The sequence below is a fragment of the Epargyreus clarus genome, unplaced genomic scaffold (genome assembly GCF_041222505.1).
Source record: "Epargyreus clarus isolate Ecla_fem2 unplaced genomic scaffold, WU_Ecla_fem_2.2 ptg000006l, whole genome shotgun sequence".
NCBI classification, from domain to species: Eukaryota; Metazoa; Arthropoda; class Insecta; order Lepidoptera; family Hesperiidae; genus Epargyreus; species Epargyreus clarus.
Window position 1 is genome coordinate 930998 of NW_027332214.1, and position 19750 is coordinate 950747.

Sequence of the window (19750 nt, forward strand, 5' to 3'; positions counted from 1 at the left end):
GGAGATTATTTCAATATATTTTACAAACATAAAACATGTTTTCCCAAATCTGAATAATTCTGGTTAACAGTTTATGACCTTTCTCCAACACAATGTTGAATATATTTCAAATTGCAACTTATAACACAGATAACGTCATATGGCGTTTTTCTACCATTTGGTAGCTTTTACCAGCAACACTAACCCAGTTCATATGTTTCTGGCGTAAAAAGAAGCGCCCCAGCGCGCCGTTTTTTGGCTTGTCAACCGAAACCACGCAACAATTTTCACTTTAGTAATCTTGATAAATTTTACTAATTTCCTAATGTTCTACTCAAAAGACTGTAACTATCGATGCGCCGTACCAAGTTAAGTGAATTGCAAGTGCAGTGTTATCGTAAATCGTATTAAAATTCGTTTTCCCACCGACTTGACCCGCGAACTCTCAACATGCCTCTGTTGAAAAGAAAAGCATTTGAGAAATCCACGGCGTCGGAGTATTTGCGGGACGACGATGAGGTCTTCCACTGTGAGGTCACCGACGAGATATTCAAGGATTATGAGTGAGTTTATCGTAATACAATGTTTTCGCGCAAATTTTGTAAAAACATTTCGTAAAGTGTATTTATCCGTTACGAGGGACGTCGACATTGCTACCGCGCGGTAGCCCGTGCAATAGAGCGAGCGTGACACAACCTTTTACAATATTGTCGCACCGGAACATTACTTTACAACATTTATTCATGTTTTTGATGTTATTTTATTCACAGGGAATACTGCGAGAGGATCATTTTGGTCAATTCGATGGTGTGGACATGTGAGATGACAGGAAAAAATAATTTGACGTATGCAGAGGCACTCGAGAGCGAGAAAAATGCAAGGAAGTCACTGAAGGACTTCCCCATGGAGCTTCGTATACCTATCTTGTACCTGGCTGCGAGGACCAAGAGGTGCTCGTTTATGGACATGGCCGAGGATGTTTTCAACTTTGTCAGGGAGCATTACTTTGTTGGAGAAAGTGTGGAAGCTTGCCTAGAAGGTGACATATGGTGTGAGGCTCACATTCTGTCCGTTACCGCTCAGAAGCAACATCCAGACAGGTGGGCCATTCAATTTCTTTTATCCAATATCTACAGATAACTAACAATTACTTAGGATTATTATAACATTACACACATAAAGTGAATTGAAATGAAACAAAAAAATATTCGAAGTTATAAATTTTAGCTATGCTTTGAAAAATGGATTTATAAAAGAACCTAATTGGGTTCCCATTGTTCTTATAGTAATGTTGAGTTTTGAAAATTGTTCAGATCCAGTTTCAGTGAGTGGCCTTGGTTTTATAGTGAGTATGTACGTAGTAGGATAACACATTCTTGTTATCTATCTAATACTTTTCTCATTCTATATTTTATAAGTAAATTGCAGAGCAAAATTTGAATTTTACATTAATGAGTAATATGGTTCTGTTTTAAATACTTTTTACAAATACATATAAAATAATGTAGGCCAGCTTCCAAATATTTTATTTTCAAACTTAATTTTATGGACATGATTCCATGATAGATTTTTGGTCAACCCATATTCTAATATAATAATAACGAATAAATACTTCTTTCTTGCCTCAATGGTACCTTCAACCATCTGCCTGTTTATCATTGCTAGTTATAACATTGAACAAAATGGACAAGTAAAACCTAGTGAACTTATTGCCAGATATTCTCAATTGAGGTGATCTGGTCAATGGACAATTTATAAGTATTTATAATGAGACCCAATGTTCTTTATATATGTGTGGCTCACATGGCATATGTAAAGTATTTTTTTTTTCGTAAATAATATTACAAATAGTAATTGATGAACAATTTTATTTTGACAAGATACATAAGTACATTTTTGTAACAATTTTTTTTAATTTTGCAATTATTAAGAGTGGATTTGGGTTTAAATTTAGTCATATAATATATAAAAAATACTAATTCATTACTTTAATATATGTATTGCTCTTAGCACATGTAAAGTGGCTTCTCTCTTATCATTTTATAATCTTACCTCCTATAAGTCTTATTCATACATACATACATGAGTCATACATTTTGCAATACAAATATGAATGTATTACACCATCTTAAATATACAAATAAGAAAATAAAGTATATTTACTTAATTTAATATTGATAAGCATAAAAAAATATGTTTCATATTACTACTAATTTTTTTACAATCACAGTCTTCTGTTAAATTTTATTTGCAATGGACATTTACTGTAGTATACAAGTTAAGGTTCAGTTATATAGTGTAATTTACTCAAAATTTAATAATATCACTGGCATAATATTGTGGTTTTATAAATACCGAGCCTATAATTCCTGTTAGTTTGTATTTTTAAATAGAATTAATTATTGTGGTTTTTACATTTTGTTACTAACTACAATGAATCATAGTTACATGCATGGGAGCTTAAAAAACATTGAGTGAACTCTCACATCTGTAACAAAAATCAAAGACATGCAGATGTTGCCTTGGTTCAGTCTTGAACAGGATAGAGTTTTTACTATACACACCAATATGAACACACAGAGACAATGTCTCCATATGAATCACCAATTACATCATGGCAATATGAAATGACCTTTTCATCAGGTTTATTTTTACAACTTTGTACTGCCTAAACTTTTTAAGGAAAAAATGATTACTGTGAAATGTAAAATCTGTCTATGTATGTAATAATGTCTAAAATCCTTTATATATTTATTGCTTTTACTAAATGTTTTCAAGGTTGACATTGACAATAGGAGAAAGGCCTTTGTCAATCTAAAATATTGTAGTGCTAAAATATTATTTTCATTTTATTTATAATTTAAATCCTTATGTTTCTCAGTAAATCCCTGCTCCCTCCGTCCTCGTACTGCTATGAGGTGGAGCAGTTCGACCAGGCGGACCCGGCGGCGGCGGGCCAGATCGGCACCGCGCCCTACGACCGCGTGCGCAGGCGCAAGGGCGTGTACACGCGGGACAAGAGCCGGCTCTTCCTCAAGCAGTTCATTGTACCTGGCAATGGTGGCTTGATTAGTATTAAGGTAAGTCTCCTGTTTTACTATTGTCTTTAGTTTTCATCTGATATGGTGTGTGTAATAAAATCGTAAAAAAATTGCTGAATACACGCTAAGTATGGAGATGCTTAGCGTGTATTCAACCATTAAAATATTTTCATTTAAAATGCAGAATGATAAACTTAATATGGAGCACAATAATTTCATGATTATAGCACATTGACTCAAATGCTACAAAAGTATGTTATAGGTTCAGGATATTTTATTAAATTGTTTAACATTATTTACAGGAATCAGCATTACAAAAGTACAACATAGGCAAAGTGCACTTTGAGCAGATATTCACGGGCAACCCGCCTGAGTTCCCCTCCTCCAAGAAGCTGATGAAGAACAGCATGTCTCCACCAGCATCGAAGAGCTTCTCCAAGCCCGGCTCCGCGTCCAAGCTTAACAAATCCCTGAAGAAACTCAGTCCAGATAAAAAGGGCAGACAGGAATCAATGGACAAATTTGTTAAGAAAACAGATAAATCTGATAGTAAGTTATATTTTCAACAAAGTAATTCATTACATTTTTGGCCTAAAACACCATGTAATGAATATAGTGATTCAGCAATTTTGCAAGCTTAGTGAACTTTACTTCCTTATATTTATTTAATATAAGAGTACTTAAATGTTTCATATAAAATTCATATTATCAATTTGCAGTTTCTCCAGCGCCAAAAAAGAATTCACCAGGTGAGTTGGCGAAGAAGAAAGCCGAGAACGACTTGATGGAGAAGATGAGGAAGGCCGAGGAACAGATGCGGCTGCGACGGGAGGAGGAGCGCGCGCGCAAGAAGGAGAAGACGGCCCGCCTGCAGGCTTACATGAAGGAGTGGCAGAAGGTCAAGGATGATCTGGAGTTGGAGGACCATAAAGTTAGTTTTCTTGTGTACCAGCAGATAATAATTGCATGGCATGGCATCTGTCTGTAATTGATATTAAACAGAGCAGGTATCTTGGTTAAGGTTGATAGCTGATTTATTGTGGTCCCTAAATCTAAAAGTATATTATATTGTCTTAATTTAGTCTTTCCCCCTGAGCACACCCTTGAAACACTACAAAAATGTTTTACGTTAGATGTAATATGGTGGTATGTCGTCGCGTAGAACGCAACAAATTTTTAACATCTTATTTTATACCATCAAACCCTTTTTTGTCTCCAGATTATTCCAAAAGGCACACTTGTGGAAGTAGAAGGTATACCACACATGCATTTTGGTGACTTCCTCTCCGTACTGGATTTTGTACACACATACTCCGATGTGCTGAAGACTAAAGATGTGTTCCACAATGAGCTGGACTTGGAGACCTTTAGGAAGGCTCTCACCTTAAAGGAACACGCTGGGTCGTTCAGTGACCTAGTGCAAATGATGCTCACAGCCATATTCTCATTGCAAGAAGATGAGGCAGAGGAATATAATGAGAGCGGTGGCATTCAAGAGTCTACAGGTTAATAAAAATATCTATAGTTATTAATGCCTGAGTATTCTAAAGAATTGTAGTCTACTAAACCAGAGGTTTTACTCAATTATACATAAAAATAACAATAGTGTGGACGGTTTTTTAATCAGTATGAGTATTCATTGACCAACCTAGCGCCTGATAAAGTGTCTCTAGTTTCCAGGGTTCTTATAGATATTTTTATAAAGATCGTCAAGTAAAGAAACTGCACAATAATCTTTAACATTCTTTTTTCAGGGGATCAACACATGGACAGTGAAATGGGCACAACGAGAGCAGTAGAATTAGCAACTAAAGCCGGAAAATGGTCAAAAACATATTTAGGCACGCCGCTCAGTAAGCTGCAACTCGATCCCACTACTGTTAGTGAAGTTTTAAGGTAAGTTAGTAATAATAATAAATTTGTATTCGCTGAAAAATATAGGGTAATATTTAGTCTAATGCCAAAGTCGCGATTGGGTAAATAGATTGGTGTGTAGGTTTTGCGTATTTACAAATTTTTGCATGCTGATGCTGTAAACACGGAAATAATTTGTTGTATATTTAGTTTTGTGTATCGGTTGTTTGATTTGTTATTGTTTAAATGCAAACATACGTACTTACATAATTATCTTTATTTTAGTGTGTCACTTAAGGGATGAAATTAGGTTATACCACGGAATTGAGGTAGTTAGGAGGGGTAGAAATCAGATAATCCTTTAATACAATGAGTCACATATGTGTTATGTTGTGCAATGACGTTGAGGTAGTCGGGAGGCAGATGGGTAGAAATCAGGTATATATAGTCTGTGCCAAACTTCTAGTCCGCTCTGAAATTGTTGCGCGCAGGTTTAGTTAGTATATAGTCCATAACGTAAGGGCACACTAACGCAGCTATGTACCCGTGGGCGATAGCGGGTAGCGGAGGGTGCCGGGGGGGTCCCGCGCTATCTTCGTCCCGCGACGCGACTTGTATCTATAGTCCGATTCATAATTAGGTGTCCAAAATGTAAACAAAGGTGTTGACATATCAAGAAAATACGTTTCAAATGGTAGTTTTTATATTTGACTATATTAAAGTAATAGAACGATAATGAAACAATAATTTAAATAAATAAATAAAACAATAATTTAAATCAATTCATATTTTCTAATATTTATATTACCTCAATTTTGTTCCATACAGTAATAATATCAAAAATCAAGTTTTATGGTACAACATTAAAATGTGATAATGGTAACACAATCGGGATCCAAAACATTTTTAATGCCGCCATTTTTAAGATTCGTAGATGATGTTATTCATATTCGTGATTGTGAATCGAACTCGAATGTTTTCTAGTTTTCATAGCCCGCTTGTTAAGGTTTACAATACCTGTAATCGTATTTTGACAATGACATTTCTTTGTTTACATTTTGGACACCTAATTATGAATCAGGCTATATATTCGGAGCAGACTAACAGTATAGCGCAGACGATAATTCTGTAATACATTAAGTGACGTGCGCGTGGTGTGTGTGCAGGTTGCACCTGCTGTCGTCGGGCGGCGCGGCGGGCGCGCGGTGCGCGGCGTGGCGCTGCCACCAGCGCGGCGGCTACAGCAGCGGCGACGACCCCGGCCTGCGCCTGCGCGTGGCGCGCCCGCCGCTGCTGCGCCGCCTCGCCACCGCGCACCTCGCAGACCTGCCGCTCGGTGAGACACACGACACTATTACACCTACTAAGGTAGAGATAGTAGAAGTAGAAATAGTAGAAGGGTGAGATCATAGATAAATTTAGTGGTTTATGAACAAAGATAAACTGTTTATCCCATAGATAAACCACTAAGTTTATCTATGATCTCAAATAGAAATGTTCCTATAGATGACCTTAGGGTCATACATTATTCTAAACCAATTTAAAATGTTTGAAGGTAAGATATAAGTTCATCAATTGAATCCACTACCACCAAAAATGACTATATAAATATAGGTATTTAACATTATTTTTGCCCGATTACGATTTTTAAAAAAAATCTTACAATATGTTGCTTGACCGCTGCCGCATTTTTTGTGCAGGTTTTTTGTTAGCTACTAAATTTTTCTAGCCACTGATTTAAACTTCATTTTTTTCAGATGATAAATTCGCAATACTACAATGTCTAATGAATCAGATATTGAGTTATGCAACTGTTCGAGATATTATAGAGGAAAAACTTGAAGAGCACAGAAATGTTAAACAAACCTACAGATTATTACAGGTCAGTGTGAACATTGTAATATAATTATTCTAACTTTTTCTTTAATAAACCAAATAATTATATCATATACATATGCATATACGTACATAATTCCACTTTATACTTTGTAAAGAAGTGTAAAGACGATGAACTAAATCTTTATATACATTATATCAAATAAACGTAATAATTTTAGATCAACGAGCGAAAACGCGAAGCTCAAGTGACGGCGTCGCGGCAAGAGCTGAGGAAGGAGGCGTACGCGAAGAAGGAGGAGCAGAAGCTCTCGGGAGAGAAGGCGCGCGCGGTGGACGAGGAGCTGAAGGTGGCGCTAGAACAGCTCGCCAAGGACAGCGAGGCCAAGCGGCAGGAGTACGAGAAGAAGTTGAAGGAGCTGCAGGCACAGCTCTTTGATTATACCACCTATATAGGTAAGCTACGGATGCTTAGAAATATTCGAAACTATATGGATTAGCGAAAAACGCTGAAGAATTATGTGGCTTATTTTGATCAAAATTATTTGCACAGTTAGTTTTTTTTTATTTTTTCTCTAGCTGGGCATCAAATGAGTTAATTTGGAATAAAAAAAACGTCCTGATTTAATCTATCATTGGACAGTGTATCTTATAAGGATCAAATTTTGGAAATATGTAATGATAAATGATAAATTAAAGGAAAAATCTCCTTTTTGGGAATATTATGAATTTCTGTGTCTTTGTAACGCTAGTTGTACGATATACTATGTCGTGCAGGTTCTGACCGCGGCTACCGTCGCTACTGGGTGTGCCGGCGCGTGGCGGGGCTGTTCGTGGAGGCGGGCGGCGAGGCGCGCGGGCCGTGCCGCGCCAAGCCGCTGCCGCCGCCGCCCGCCGACACGCGCGACCTGCTCGCCTACGTCACCGAGCTCTACCACCGCGAGCGGGAGCGCGAGCGACAGCGGGAGAGAGGTACGTGTGCTCGGTGGACATAGGAGACTGTACCGGAGCTGTTGTGGATGTAGGCGAGCCGCGCCAAGCCGCTGCCGCCGCCGCCCGCCGACACGCGCGACCTGCTCGCCTACGTCACCGAGCTCTACCACCGCGAGCGGGAGCGCGAGCGACAGCGGGAGAGAGGTACGTGTGCCTACTAAACAGGCGACTGTAACAGAGCTGTGGTGGAGATAGGCGAAGCGCGCCAAGCCGCTGCCGCCCTCCGTGGACCGCGGCGAGACGCAAGTGTGCTGCTTGCTGGGTTTAGTTCCATTGTGCATAGTGCTGCAAAGTGTTATGGTTCTATTGTGTAAGGTAGAAGTTCAATGTTGTGTACTAAATACGTAAATAAAAACAGTGAAACACAACTAAATTTTGGTTTGGATGTGGCCAGACAAACTTATTTACATATGAAATACTAAATATTTATTGATTTTCATGAACCGGCAGTCATTATTTTAATCTATTTTCTACTATAGAGACACGTAAACTCATTGAGAGTTAAACTTGGCAATTAAAAATAATTTGATACGTTATACTTAATTTATAAAATAGATATGACTTATGCTTATTAAAAATAATTCTCATTCCCAGCAGGCAGTGACAAGGAGAACGAATCGGCGTCGAACTCGCGCGGCGGCTCCCCCAAGAAACCGCTGAGCAATGTGAACGGGCTAACGTCGAAGCTGCAGGCGGTGGACGGCGCCACGCAGCACATGCGAGAGCTGCTCGTGTGCACCGCCGACATCGAAACATGCCACGTGCATGGAAAGGTAATGAATAAAAAGTGAAACTTACATGAATTCACTAATCCTGAACAAAAAAATGTAAAGATCCTTAGTTAACGCCAATTTACTCAAATCAGGCTCATGCTATCTCCTTCTATTAATATAATTAAGCAGTTCAAAATAGCACTATTTCTCTTTCGAATTATAAGTGTTCTCTAGCAAAAATCTATTAAAGATAAACAATTTATCGTCTGTTGCAATTTTCATTATACATATCTTAATTTCATTATATCTATTGTAACATAGTATTTTCACTAATTATGAATCCCCCAGGGAGACTTCAGGCCACGCTGGTGGGTATACCACACGGAGGAGCAGATAGAGGCGCTCATCGACTCGCTCAACAAACGGGGAGTCCGCGAGAACGAGCTGCGGCAAGCCTTGGAGGCAGACAAGGCGAACATCATCGAGTACATCAAGAAATGCCCGCTCAACTTGCTCAATGGGAGTACGCCACCGGTAAGTTTACGGTAATCATAAATTAAAAAAATATTTGTACCGATTTTCTATTGGACGACAACAAATGGCACTACTCGATAGATGTTATTTATACATCTTGCTCATATGAAAAGTATAAATTGATATTTGGAAAACATGTACGCTACTTAAGCATGACCAGTAAATAGATATGTATGTATATATAAGCTATGTTGTATAGATCTATTTGTTAATGAAAAGTAACAACTAAAATAATGCTCATCTCTAGTTGTATTAAACTACCTAGTAGTATATGTGGCTTTATGAAATGCAAAGCTATTTGCCCACCCGATAGACACGTCAAATTTACTTTCGGACCGATGGTACACTCAGTTGACGGGTATGTACAATATGGGAGCATGTACGAGTAGATCTGCTAATAAGAGCTAATTATGAGCTTGTGAGCAATGTCATTGCAGTCGCCGCAGCCGGTGGTGTCGACGCGCAAGCGCGCGGTGCAGCCGTCGCTGGTGGTGCCGCCGGACTGCTCGCTGGCCGAGGCGCTCGAGCTGTCGTTGCGCGACCACATCCTCGAGCTCGAGGAGAAGATCTTCCACGGCTGTCTCGGCTCGCTCAAAGTTAAGGTAACTGACTCTATTAATGTACTAAGTTTGTTAAATTTTGTCGCGATATTTAGGAGAAATTTACTTTATCGATGATAAAAAAAAATTGTCGAGTCTAGAACAAAGGGGCATGCTTTATAAATTGAGATATAAAAAAAACTCAAACGTGTATATCTACCACAAGACATTTTCTTTTACCACTTCAGCATGTTAACTTCTGATGTGCAAATAATACTGTCAAATCAGAGATCTGCCTCTGAGATTTAAAACCAGTACCTTTTAAAATTAGAGGTTTTATTGTTATAGGATCGAGAGGCTTGGCGCGGTACGATAATGCTTCGTGGCTACGACAAACAAGCGGACTACTTAACATGGGGCCCTCACAGTCAGTACAGGGACGACTGCCACCTGCCCAACGGCGAATTTAAAGTTCCTATGGGTTAGTATGCTACAATTATGAGCTATAGTGCATGTATAAGTACTTGTGTGTTTGATGATCTAAAGCTAATTCAAACAACTGTGTTGTTATTGTCTGTTCTGGTTAATGCATTTTTTCATGTATCTGAAATCTGTGCTTAGTAGTAGGACACAAAATGGGTTGCTGCCTTGTATTTACAAAACCGGTATAAGTTATTTTTAGGATATAGTCTGCGCCAAACTGCTAGTCCGCTCTGATATAGAATTGAGTCGCTTCGTCATAGCATTTTGTATACAACACCTGCTCGCAACAACTTCAGAGCGGACTAGTAATTTGGCGCCGCCTATGCAGTATTTTTTTTTAATTTTTAATATTTTATATAAATTGTAGACATAGACCAGTCCGAGGTGCAGATCCGCGAGAATAAGTACCGCGACCCCGGGCATTACCTGGAGCCGGTGCGCACGAATGGCGTGAAGGCGGAGCCCGAGGAACCGGTCCGCGGGCCGCCGCCCGGCGTCGTGCGCCAGCTGGCCGGCGCGCTGCTGCAGCTCGAGCAGGCCATACACCACAAATACCTCAAGCGGCCGCTCGGTGAGGGACTGCTTTGTTTTTAATAAAAAATCGGGTTTAGTTAAATATTGGAGAATGAACCGTAGATGCTTTTGGCTACAAAATAGATTATTTTCGATAAAGCTCGCTAATTTAGCATGAAAGTCCTATCAAAATTGGTACAATTGATTCTCAAATTAATTCGTTCAAGTTCACACACAGAAAAACTTACCTTTATTTTAAAATACACATTTATTTTTTGGTATCAAGTAAATAAACAAATTATTTTCGAAACGGCAACATGAACACCAAAATTGAATATAGAACAATTCTGTCGTTAGTTCGTCAAAAGGTTACTATCGTTTTTACGCAGGTAAAATAAAATAGCGCCTAACGTGTTCTTTACTTGACAAATCACTCTTAATGTCATTTTGCATAAAATCTTCTGCTAAAATAAATCTGTATCGGAAAACTTATATTCATAATCTCATTAATTCCAGGTCTCGACGACAAAGAACGCAAGGACCGCGAAGCTAAAAACAAACCCTTGGACCTGGACGCGCTCGAGCGGTGGGAGGTGTCTCTGATGGAGTGCCGGAGCTTCGCGCAGCTGGTGCTGCACCTGCTGGCGCTGGACTCCAGCATTAGCTGGTCGGCCAGCATCCTCAACGCCAGCTGCCGGCTCTGCAGGCGGAAGACGGACCCCGACAACATGCTGCTCTGCGACGGCTGCAATAAGGGACACCATTTGTACTGCTTGAAACCTAAACTGACGGTAAGATGAGTCATAATGAAGAGAATATAGTTACTTTAAAATAAGGAATAAGAACTTCATATATTTAGTGGTTGAATAGACAGCATATTGAGTACATAGATTTTTCAATAACACACAATACTAAAATATATTTAAAAAACATATAGTTTAAGAATATTCAAATGTGTCACTATTCATGTCGCATTGCAAATTTACACGCATTCAGGATGAATTGAGAACGAGGAAGGTGAGGTTTAATCATATTATTACCAGTGAACCAGTGAAATTGCCTTTTTTCTATTTTTATTTTTGTATATGCGCTAAGAATATTTATATAAAAAGAAGAAAACTTTATGTAGTTTTTAGAAGTATTGAACTTCTGTAGAACTTAATTACTTTAATTGTAGTTTGTACTTTATATAATAATGTTGCTACAATTTATTATACAATGACAGAAAGTGCCGGAGGGCGACTGGTTCTGCGAGCAGTGCCGGCCGCAGGAGCGCACGCCGCGCAAGCGCAGGAAGCTCTTCACTGAAGAGGACCTTGAGGAATCTTTTGACGACAGGTAAGAGTTGATATTCATTTTATTTGTTTTAGTTCAATGTTTAAATGTATAATTTTTAGGTGTTATAATTTTGTATTTTTATTTCTGCAGCACTAGTTTATTAAGTTTAGTTTCTTATATTGTTTTTGTGTGATAGTTGATCAAGATGTAGTTCATGCGTATATTTATTTTCGAATTTCTATCATACAATATATGATTAGGAGTGTGAGTTTTAAAAGTATACAAAGAAAAGGGGATAAAACTGTATTTATCATGTCTGTGATATTCATAGAGTAGCTTTAAGTTTAAAATATTTATCTTATTATAATATTATATCTAACTATAATTTTAATTTACATTACTTTCACTTTAAAATTGTCTATAATAATTAAATAAAATAAGTAAAACGTAGTGCACTGAACATGTGCCGTCAAAGACCGTACAATCAGTTTTAAAAATAATATATCAACGTGTGTCCGTATAATGAACAAATAATTGTGTCCAGTTCGTCGGAGTCCCTGGGCGCGGTGTGCGGCTCGTGCGGCAGCGGCGGGCGGCTGGCGGCGCAGTGCCGCGCGTGCGGCGCGCGCCACCACGCCGAGTGCGCCGCGCCGCGCCGCGCGCGCTCCGTGCGCACCGCGCGCGCCTGGACCTGCGACAACTGCCTCGCGCCCGCTAGAGGTTGGTAACACTGCACATACATCTTAGACGCATAGAACGGTATAAACATTTGTTTAATTTATATATAAGTGCTATATAAACAGTTGTGTTAATTTCCACAAAAAAATAAATCTGCAGTAACAGCTGTAAACAAGTAATAGTAGTAAGCAGCTGTAGTAGCCAAAGTAAAGTCTGCGCTAAACTTCTAGTCCGCTCTGAATATACATACGAGTCGCCCCGCTAATGTCTATAATTTGCTGTTGCAACGCGACTCATTTCTATATTCGGACAGGTACTTTGTTATTTTAGTACCACTGAATACACTCAGGACTATAGAAAAAATCATCTTCATAAAAACATGTGGCACTTTCTTATATTTTTTTCAAATTATTTTAGACACTCCTATTAAGCGCAAGCTTAAAACCTAAAAGTTTTGTATGAACGCCAAATTACTTAATTTGTCATTGGTCCTATTAAGACTGCCAGTACACCCCCTCGAACAGTTATTGCGGGACCAACTGTGCCTCTAATATTTATCCCTAAAGGTTGAACGCGACACAACGACGCATTTCTTTAGTTTTAAAAATTGGTTATAAACAATAACTATAATTTGGACAATACACCGATTTTTCTACCACTGAAATATGCCACATTTATAACATTTTCCTTTAATATAAACTTTTTTTATTGTTCAAATATATTAGAATTTGTCTATATTAATTTGAAACACAGACTAAAAACTAACTTTTTAGTGTACACAGTAGCGTAATATCCTTGTATCTAAGTAAGTGAGTGTAGTTGCACATTATTAATAATATATACAGCTGGTAAAGTATAGGGTGCAGGTTTGTGTAGCTGTAAGGTATACTCAATCCATTATATTTTCTTCTATTTGACAAATTGGCTTAAAATTCAAGATACATATACTTTGTGTTCAGTTTTGTTAAAACAATGTATTAAATTATTTTCAATGAAGAATTTAATTATTGACTTACAGCATTAATTTTTGTCTAAAACAATAAGATTTATATCTATCTATCTAGCTAAGGTATATCTAGCTATCAAGATATATGGAAGTTGATGGTTGTGAATGTCTAATACAAGTTAAATATAGTGGTAGTAAGTGTGTGTGGTAACGTGTGGTGTTGTTGCGAAGAGCCGTCTGCGCGGCGCTGCGCGGCGACGGCCAACTGCAACATCCAGCAGTACGTGCGCGCGCTGCACGCCCGCCGCTCCTCCACCGGTGCGTCTCCACGCCGCTATGTGCACACATCGCTAAGTGATGGGCTCTCATGCATTGTCTTCGGCTTCATTACGATCCATAGTTATATTTCCGTTTGAGATACCTCACCTGTCTTTGAAACCTCGCTAAACTTCGTAATCCTTAAACATAAGAATGCTCGTAACCTTTGCAAGATCCCTTCCAAACCCTGTTACGCTCGATATAACATTAGTAACTTTTACTAGATTCCTTCACGCTTTATCACTTTATTTTTATTTTTAAACATAAGAATGCTCGTAACCTTTGCAAGATCCCTTCCAAACCCTTTTACGCTCGATGCAACACTATATTAATTACTCAATCCCTTTTCGACGAATCTTTCAGTGTTCCTTGCGAGAACCTTTCTCTGTGTTTTAAAAATCCTTATATAAATCTTATTTCCCATGTCATTCTACACACGATAAACTTTCAAACAACCCTTATAACAACCTCACAAACATTTACCTCAACATCCTTATCCGCACATTTATTTGCAAGCCTATCCCCTTATCTCTTTTTTATTCTTTTTTATGTCTCTTTTGGATGTTCTTCAGTCATTCTTCAAAATTCCTGTTTCATTCTTTGTCTTGTCTATCTTAATCCGTCTCACACAAGGCTAATCATATAGCAGTCATGCATCCTGCATGTTTTCATATGTCTGTGGCTGTGATTCATCTATGTCTCATATGTAAATTTTCTCTACCATTGACCTGAAGCACAAAATAATAAATACCTAAAGTGCATTTTTTCCAGCTTAATTTAACTGGACGTTTGCCACTTATCCATTTGCCGTACTATTAATTAATTGATGAGATCTTGGGCTGATAACTACGCTGACATTACTCTGCTGTTTTGGTGTGACATTACGGCCCAAGTCGTTTCCAGCTAGGAAGACTTCTATGTAACAAATAAAAATCAAAATATGCCGAATAATGCAATTTTGTGAAAAGGTGAATGCTGGGAAAGAACATAGATTGTAATTTATAACAGATGTTACCACAATGTAGGCAGCTTTATTATGGGATATATTAAATCCATACAAAATGGGTATTACTGTGTAAAACTCAATGCAAAGGCTAGCCAAGCTATAATATTTAGCTCGCTAAACCAACACATGATTTTAGTAAATTTAAATATTGTGTCCTTACATTGTTTATTCATTGTTCTTGATTGCGTGATCATGTCTTTCGATTTCTTCTAATGAACTTTCATATCAGCACAAGCTTTGTTTCTACTCTTTGATGTTCTAACACTTGGTTGCTTGTTGTTGTGGTGTTTTGTTATATTTAGTAATAGATATTATTTAATATTTATCATATTAACCATATCACACTGACTTTAAAAGTGTAAAAAAGGACATTTATTTCTTTAAAGTTTTTGATTCATCGTGAGTAATTTGCTGACAATTTTTAATTTAAATTATTCGAATGTCTAAGTAACCAATTCTTTTATTTCTTAATATATCTTTTATTTCTTAATTTTTTTACTGGCTATAAAAATATAATATATGTGTAATGTGTAATATTACAGAGTCAGAAGATAGTGATAACAACACCCCGCTGGTGAAGCTGAAGGCGAGACGCGCGCGCGGCAGCAAGGAGCCCTCGCCCGTGCACAACGGCAGCGCTAAGAGGGGCAGGAAGTGAGTACTGACCTCATAACCTACTCTAACCTCACCTTCATGTAAGAAGATGAAGTGTATTTCACTACTTTACTCAAATTAGAGGGATAATAATCAACCCTATAAGAGTTTCGAATCGGTCTACTAAATCCTTGAATACAAGGTTTAATATTTTAACCTGTAAAGTTTTTAAAATAAATGTATGACTTATTTTTTTTTTTGTTCAGATCCAAAGGAGAATTAAATGGCAGTACAAGAAAATCAAAACATTCCCTCACTAATGGTGTTCATGGTAAGCATTGTTCATGTAGTTCTTATTTTTAAATTTTAAACAAGATTTTAAAGTTATTACTAATTTACAGAAGAGAAAAGTGCAGTGAAGAAGCGGAGTAGTAAGCAAGAAGTGCAGCTTCATACAGAAGCGTTGGACCAATTGCTGTGTGAAGTCATGAAACACAAGGACTCGTGGCCATTCTGTGAACCTGTCTCCACTGAAGATGTATGTCATAGATTTCGAAAACATATTTTAAATTAGATTGTAGGGATTTTTTGTTTTTTATAGATTTAGTTGCTGACTTACTATGTGACAACAGTAGCCCAAATTATTAATCTAACTGAAGATATAAAATATCCAAACATGCTATGGTTTAAATGTAGAAATTAAAATTTGTAATTGGTTGAACGAACCTTAATCTTATAAAAACTGATATAAAAATAATCGCATGAGTTTATGTGTTTATATGATCGACATTTACCAGTTTATGAAAGTCTACCTTTGGACATAGATGTGTGCAAAACACTGAGTCGTAGTATAGTATAGATAAGGGGTTAATTTATAACCTTGATTATTCTTTAACCTATATTTTATATTAACCTTAATTTTCATCAAATTTAAAACTTATTTATCTATAACCAAAATATTCCCCAGGTGCCAGACTACTTGGAAGTGATCGAGACGCCCATGGACTTCGCGACAATCCGCGAGCGTCTGGCCGGCGGGCAGTACGCGCGCGACGAGGACGTGCTCGCGGACGTGTCGCTCGTGTTCGCCAACTGCTACACCTACAACAAGGACACGCATCCCGTCGCCAGGTACTATAATATATACTCTGTAATACTTGTGAAATTATTATACAAGTAATAACATTAGAAAAGTTATATTTGTCTATATATTGTATATATGTCTCGCCCTTTTGTGCGCTCTGCAAGCTAAACGGCTGGATCAATTTTAACATGTGAGGTATCATTGAGTTCATCTAAATTGTGGGAATAACTCCCACAATTTGACTATATTTTGGTTATTTTGATTATTACTTGTGTAATAATTGCTAGTTACTTCTTGCGAGTTTAACATCATTACGTATAAATGATATTATACCGTAATCTTGTTAAATTTCCTTTCACATAAATGAATTATTATATTAAAGCGCGACAATTTAAAAATTAGACAAACATTCACGTGAAATACGAACATACTCAAGTTGTTACATTCATTTGTTGCTCTAAACAGTATAAATGATTAATAGTTAATTTGTAAAACCAACTCCCAATCCTTTTTATAGAGCGGGCTGTCGACTAGAGAAATACATGAACAAACGTTGCGCGGAGCTGGATCTCCCGCAGATACCGGAGTTCGAGTTAGAAACGGACGAGGCGCCCAAGCGTAACCTCGACGACCACGAGGACGCGCCCAAGTCCAAACGGCCCAAACTAAAATGATCCATACTCACCCCACCACACCTACTTGACTATGTATGTTATTAGTTTGTGTAACGAAATATACTAGTGATACGACCGAGCCAGGTCAGTGAGACAAAGTGAATTAAAGTGTTCGAAAAGTGCCCACGAGAAGATATTGTGAATGTGTATTATTGTTGTTAATGTTTGAGATTGTGTACTGTGAATAAATTTTGTGTTTATCGGTTTATGCTTGTGTTTTACAATAAGTAAATGAATAGACTCTGGATTTCTTAATAAACATTTTTCAAATGGAGATCATACAGTTATACAACAAAATGTTTAGTGATTGATATTGTTTTATAAAGATGATACTATCAGAAAGTAGTATGTGTATTCGGAGTCTGTTTGTTTACTGCGTGTATGGCTTGTACAGCACAGATGGAGCAAGGTAAGGGTATATTTAGCTTTTGTTGGATAATGTGCATGGGAGGACTTTGATGATTTTTTGCATAAAACTTGGTAATTTGTTGTATTTTTTATTCAACTGCTTGCTTTATTTAGAATCACATACCCTATTTTTTACAATATCAAGCAAGAGAAGCTTGTCACTGCTTCTAACTTTAAACGTATGGAATTCCTTTTTTGTTGCGCATTTTTGTAGGAGTCTGTACATAGAAAACATTAATTTTCATAAAGAGTGTATATACATGCAGATAATAATCAATTGCTTATTATCTGTCCGTATATACATTCTTACTATATTGTAGGGGATCAATAGGTTTCTTCAATTGCAAGATAGTTGTAACCTAAATATAGACATTAAACAAATGCATTTATGTATTTATATTTTATTTTCGTCAATAAACCGTCGCGGGCGACCCATTTCTAGCTGTTATTTACAGGTTTAATACGTTTTTCCCACAGAATAAGTCATTTTATACCTAGGTCCTTTGCTTTCCTCTCGTGCACACTGTTAGGATATTAGTGTACTCAAAATTATAAGCGCCTTTTTGTAAATAATAATGTAAGAGGTCTACTGAAGTATGTTAACAAAGTTTTTAATAATGTTGCGGTAAATTCCAATTTTTAAAAATAAAATACATATTTTTAATATAAATTGCTAAATAAAATTAAAATGCTTGAAAAAAAAATAAAGTAAATTATTGTAACAGTGATTTTAATGGGTAATAATGTGTTAGTCGCATAACTATATTTTATTCATAAATAAGCTGTGCACAGGTTTGTTATTGTTTCCTATCTTTGACGCCATATTGTGTTTCTGAAACTTATCTAAGGTTGCTATGTAATCAACTTTTCCCCTTGTCTAATCTTACCATCCTACCTGGTCAAGTACATCTTTCTCATCAAAGGTTTTGTCTAGCAGTTTTATGCACACTAGATAAATCGGAAATTGTACAAGTCAACTAGATAATTTGAATTATACGTTTATATTTTAGACACTAACATAATATGATGTCATAGAAACCTCTTTTCAATTCTTTTTTTCAAATGAAAGTATTTGCTTTGAGATTAACTGGTTGAATTTGATCACCTTTGTACATTATTAAGATATTTAGGAAGCACCCACATAATCATTTTCCTAGTATTTATAAGTTACAAGGTACAATTCGAAATGATTCACCGTTTGAACCAAAAAAATATTATTCTGTGATTAATTTTAAATTTAAACCAAATACAAATCTGTAATTTCCGCATTGTTATTGTTAGTTTTAAACATAGTCGTGGCGTTTTAGCTGAAACAGCTGCTCCCATCTTCATTCATTATTATTTTAACTTACAAGTGTTATTTGTTATAATATGTAAAATAGATCCATAAAATAACAATGGTGTTATTGTCAACTGTTAATATTCCTGTGATTGTAGTATAAAGTAGTACCAAACCAAAAGTAACACAAAAACATGCCTTGCTTTTTGTAACGAAAAAGATTTTTGTGCACGACTGTATGTATTACGTCATTAAGGTATTTGTTATGTTAAATGTGTACTTCATAATAAGGTGTATTTCCAGTTCTGTGAAACTCAAGGTACAAAATATACCTTTAATGTAATAAAATAGCATAATCCCATGTGGAGAATTCACTTATTTATATATAATGCATAATAATTTGTTTTAACTTGATATACCTAGCTCTTATAGTAGTTTTAGCTATTTTTAATTTTAAAAAGGTAATCGATTTTATTTAATCAAAATTTTCATTTTACATATTCTCGAAATTTGTTTTGTTTACTAAATTTTATATTCGTTTTTCTGTTTCTCTTGCTTTTACAATTTTTTGTTTACTCGTATGATAAACGTTGCCAACATGCGCAAAGGCGAAGCCGTTTATTTGTTTTTGTTCAGATCTTGCACATGGCAACACGCTGAATTGATTGTTACAAATGCTGCGATCAAAGTGCATTCCTATAGGAGCATGGTGTATAATGATGTTGATTTCAATATGCTATTTGTTTCCAGTAATAATGATATCATTTGTCTGCGATTATTTATTGACGTAATTTATAAGTTTTATAATAATTTATACTGTAGTAAATAAAACACTGAAATAGCAGTTTCTCTATTATTTTAAGCAACCTGTCCCAACTAACAGTACTGTATGACAGTCTGGTTTATTTTATATGTGGTTTTTAATAGATAAATTGTTGAGAGATTTTTAAAGTTAATAAATCATTTTGCTAGTCTAATATTCTATTTAAAATTTATTAGC

The 19750-nt window shown here is 36.7% G+C and overlaps 1 protein-coding gene across 1 annotated transcript; it reads left to right on the forward strand.

Moving 5' to 3' along the window:
- The first annotated feature begins 188 nt into the window (after positions 1-188).
- Positions 189-19594, forward strand: Acf (ATP-dependent chromatin assembly factor large subunit). Its single transcript, XM_073073546.1, has 25 exons — positions 189-542; positions 750-1079; positions 2861-3059; positions 3323-3569; positions 3740-3951; positions 4240-4525; positions 4775-4916; positions 6041-6210; positions 6632-6756; positions 6932-7166; positions 7488-7682; positions 8298-8476; positions 8765-8950; positions 9388-9552; positions 9838-9970; positions 10340-10543; positions 11002-11276; positions 11711-11823; positions 12308-12483; positions 13619-13705; positions 15254-15365; positions 15572-15636; positions 15707-15843; positions 16273-16436; positions 16907-19594. Exons 1-25 carry the CDS (start codon positions 430-432, stop codon positions 17061-17063), a joined length of 4407 nt encoding a protein of 1468 aa, XP_072929647.1. The 5' UTR covers positions 189-429; the 3' UTR covers positions 17064-19594.
- The last annotated feature ends 156 nt before the right edge of the window (positions 19595-19750 follow it).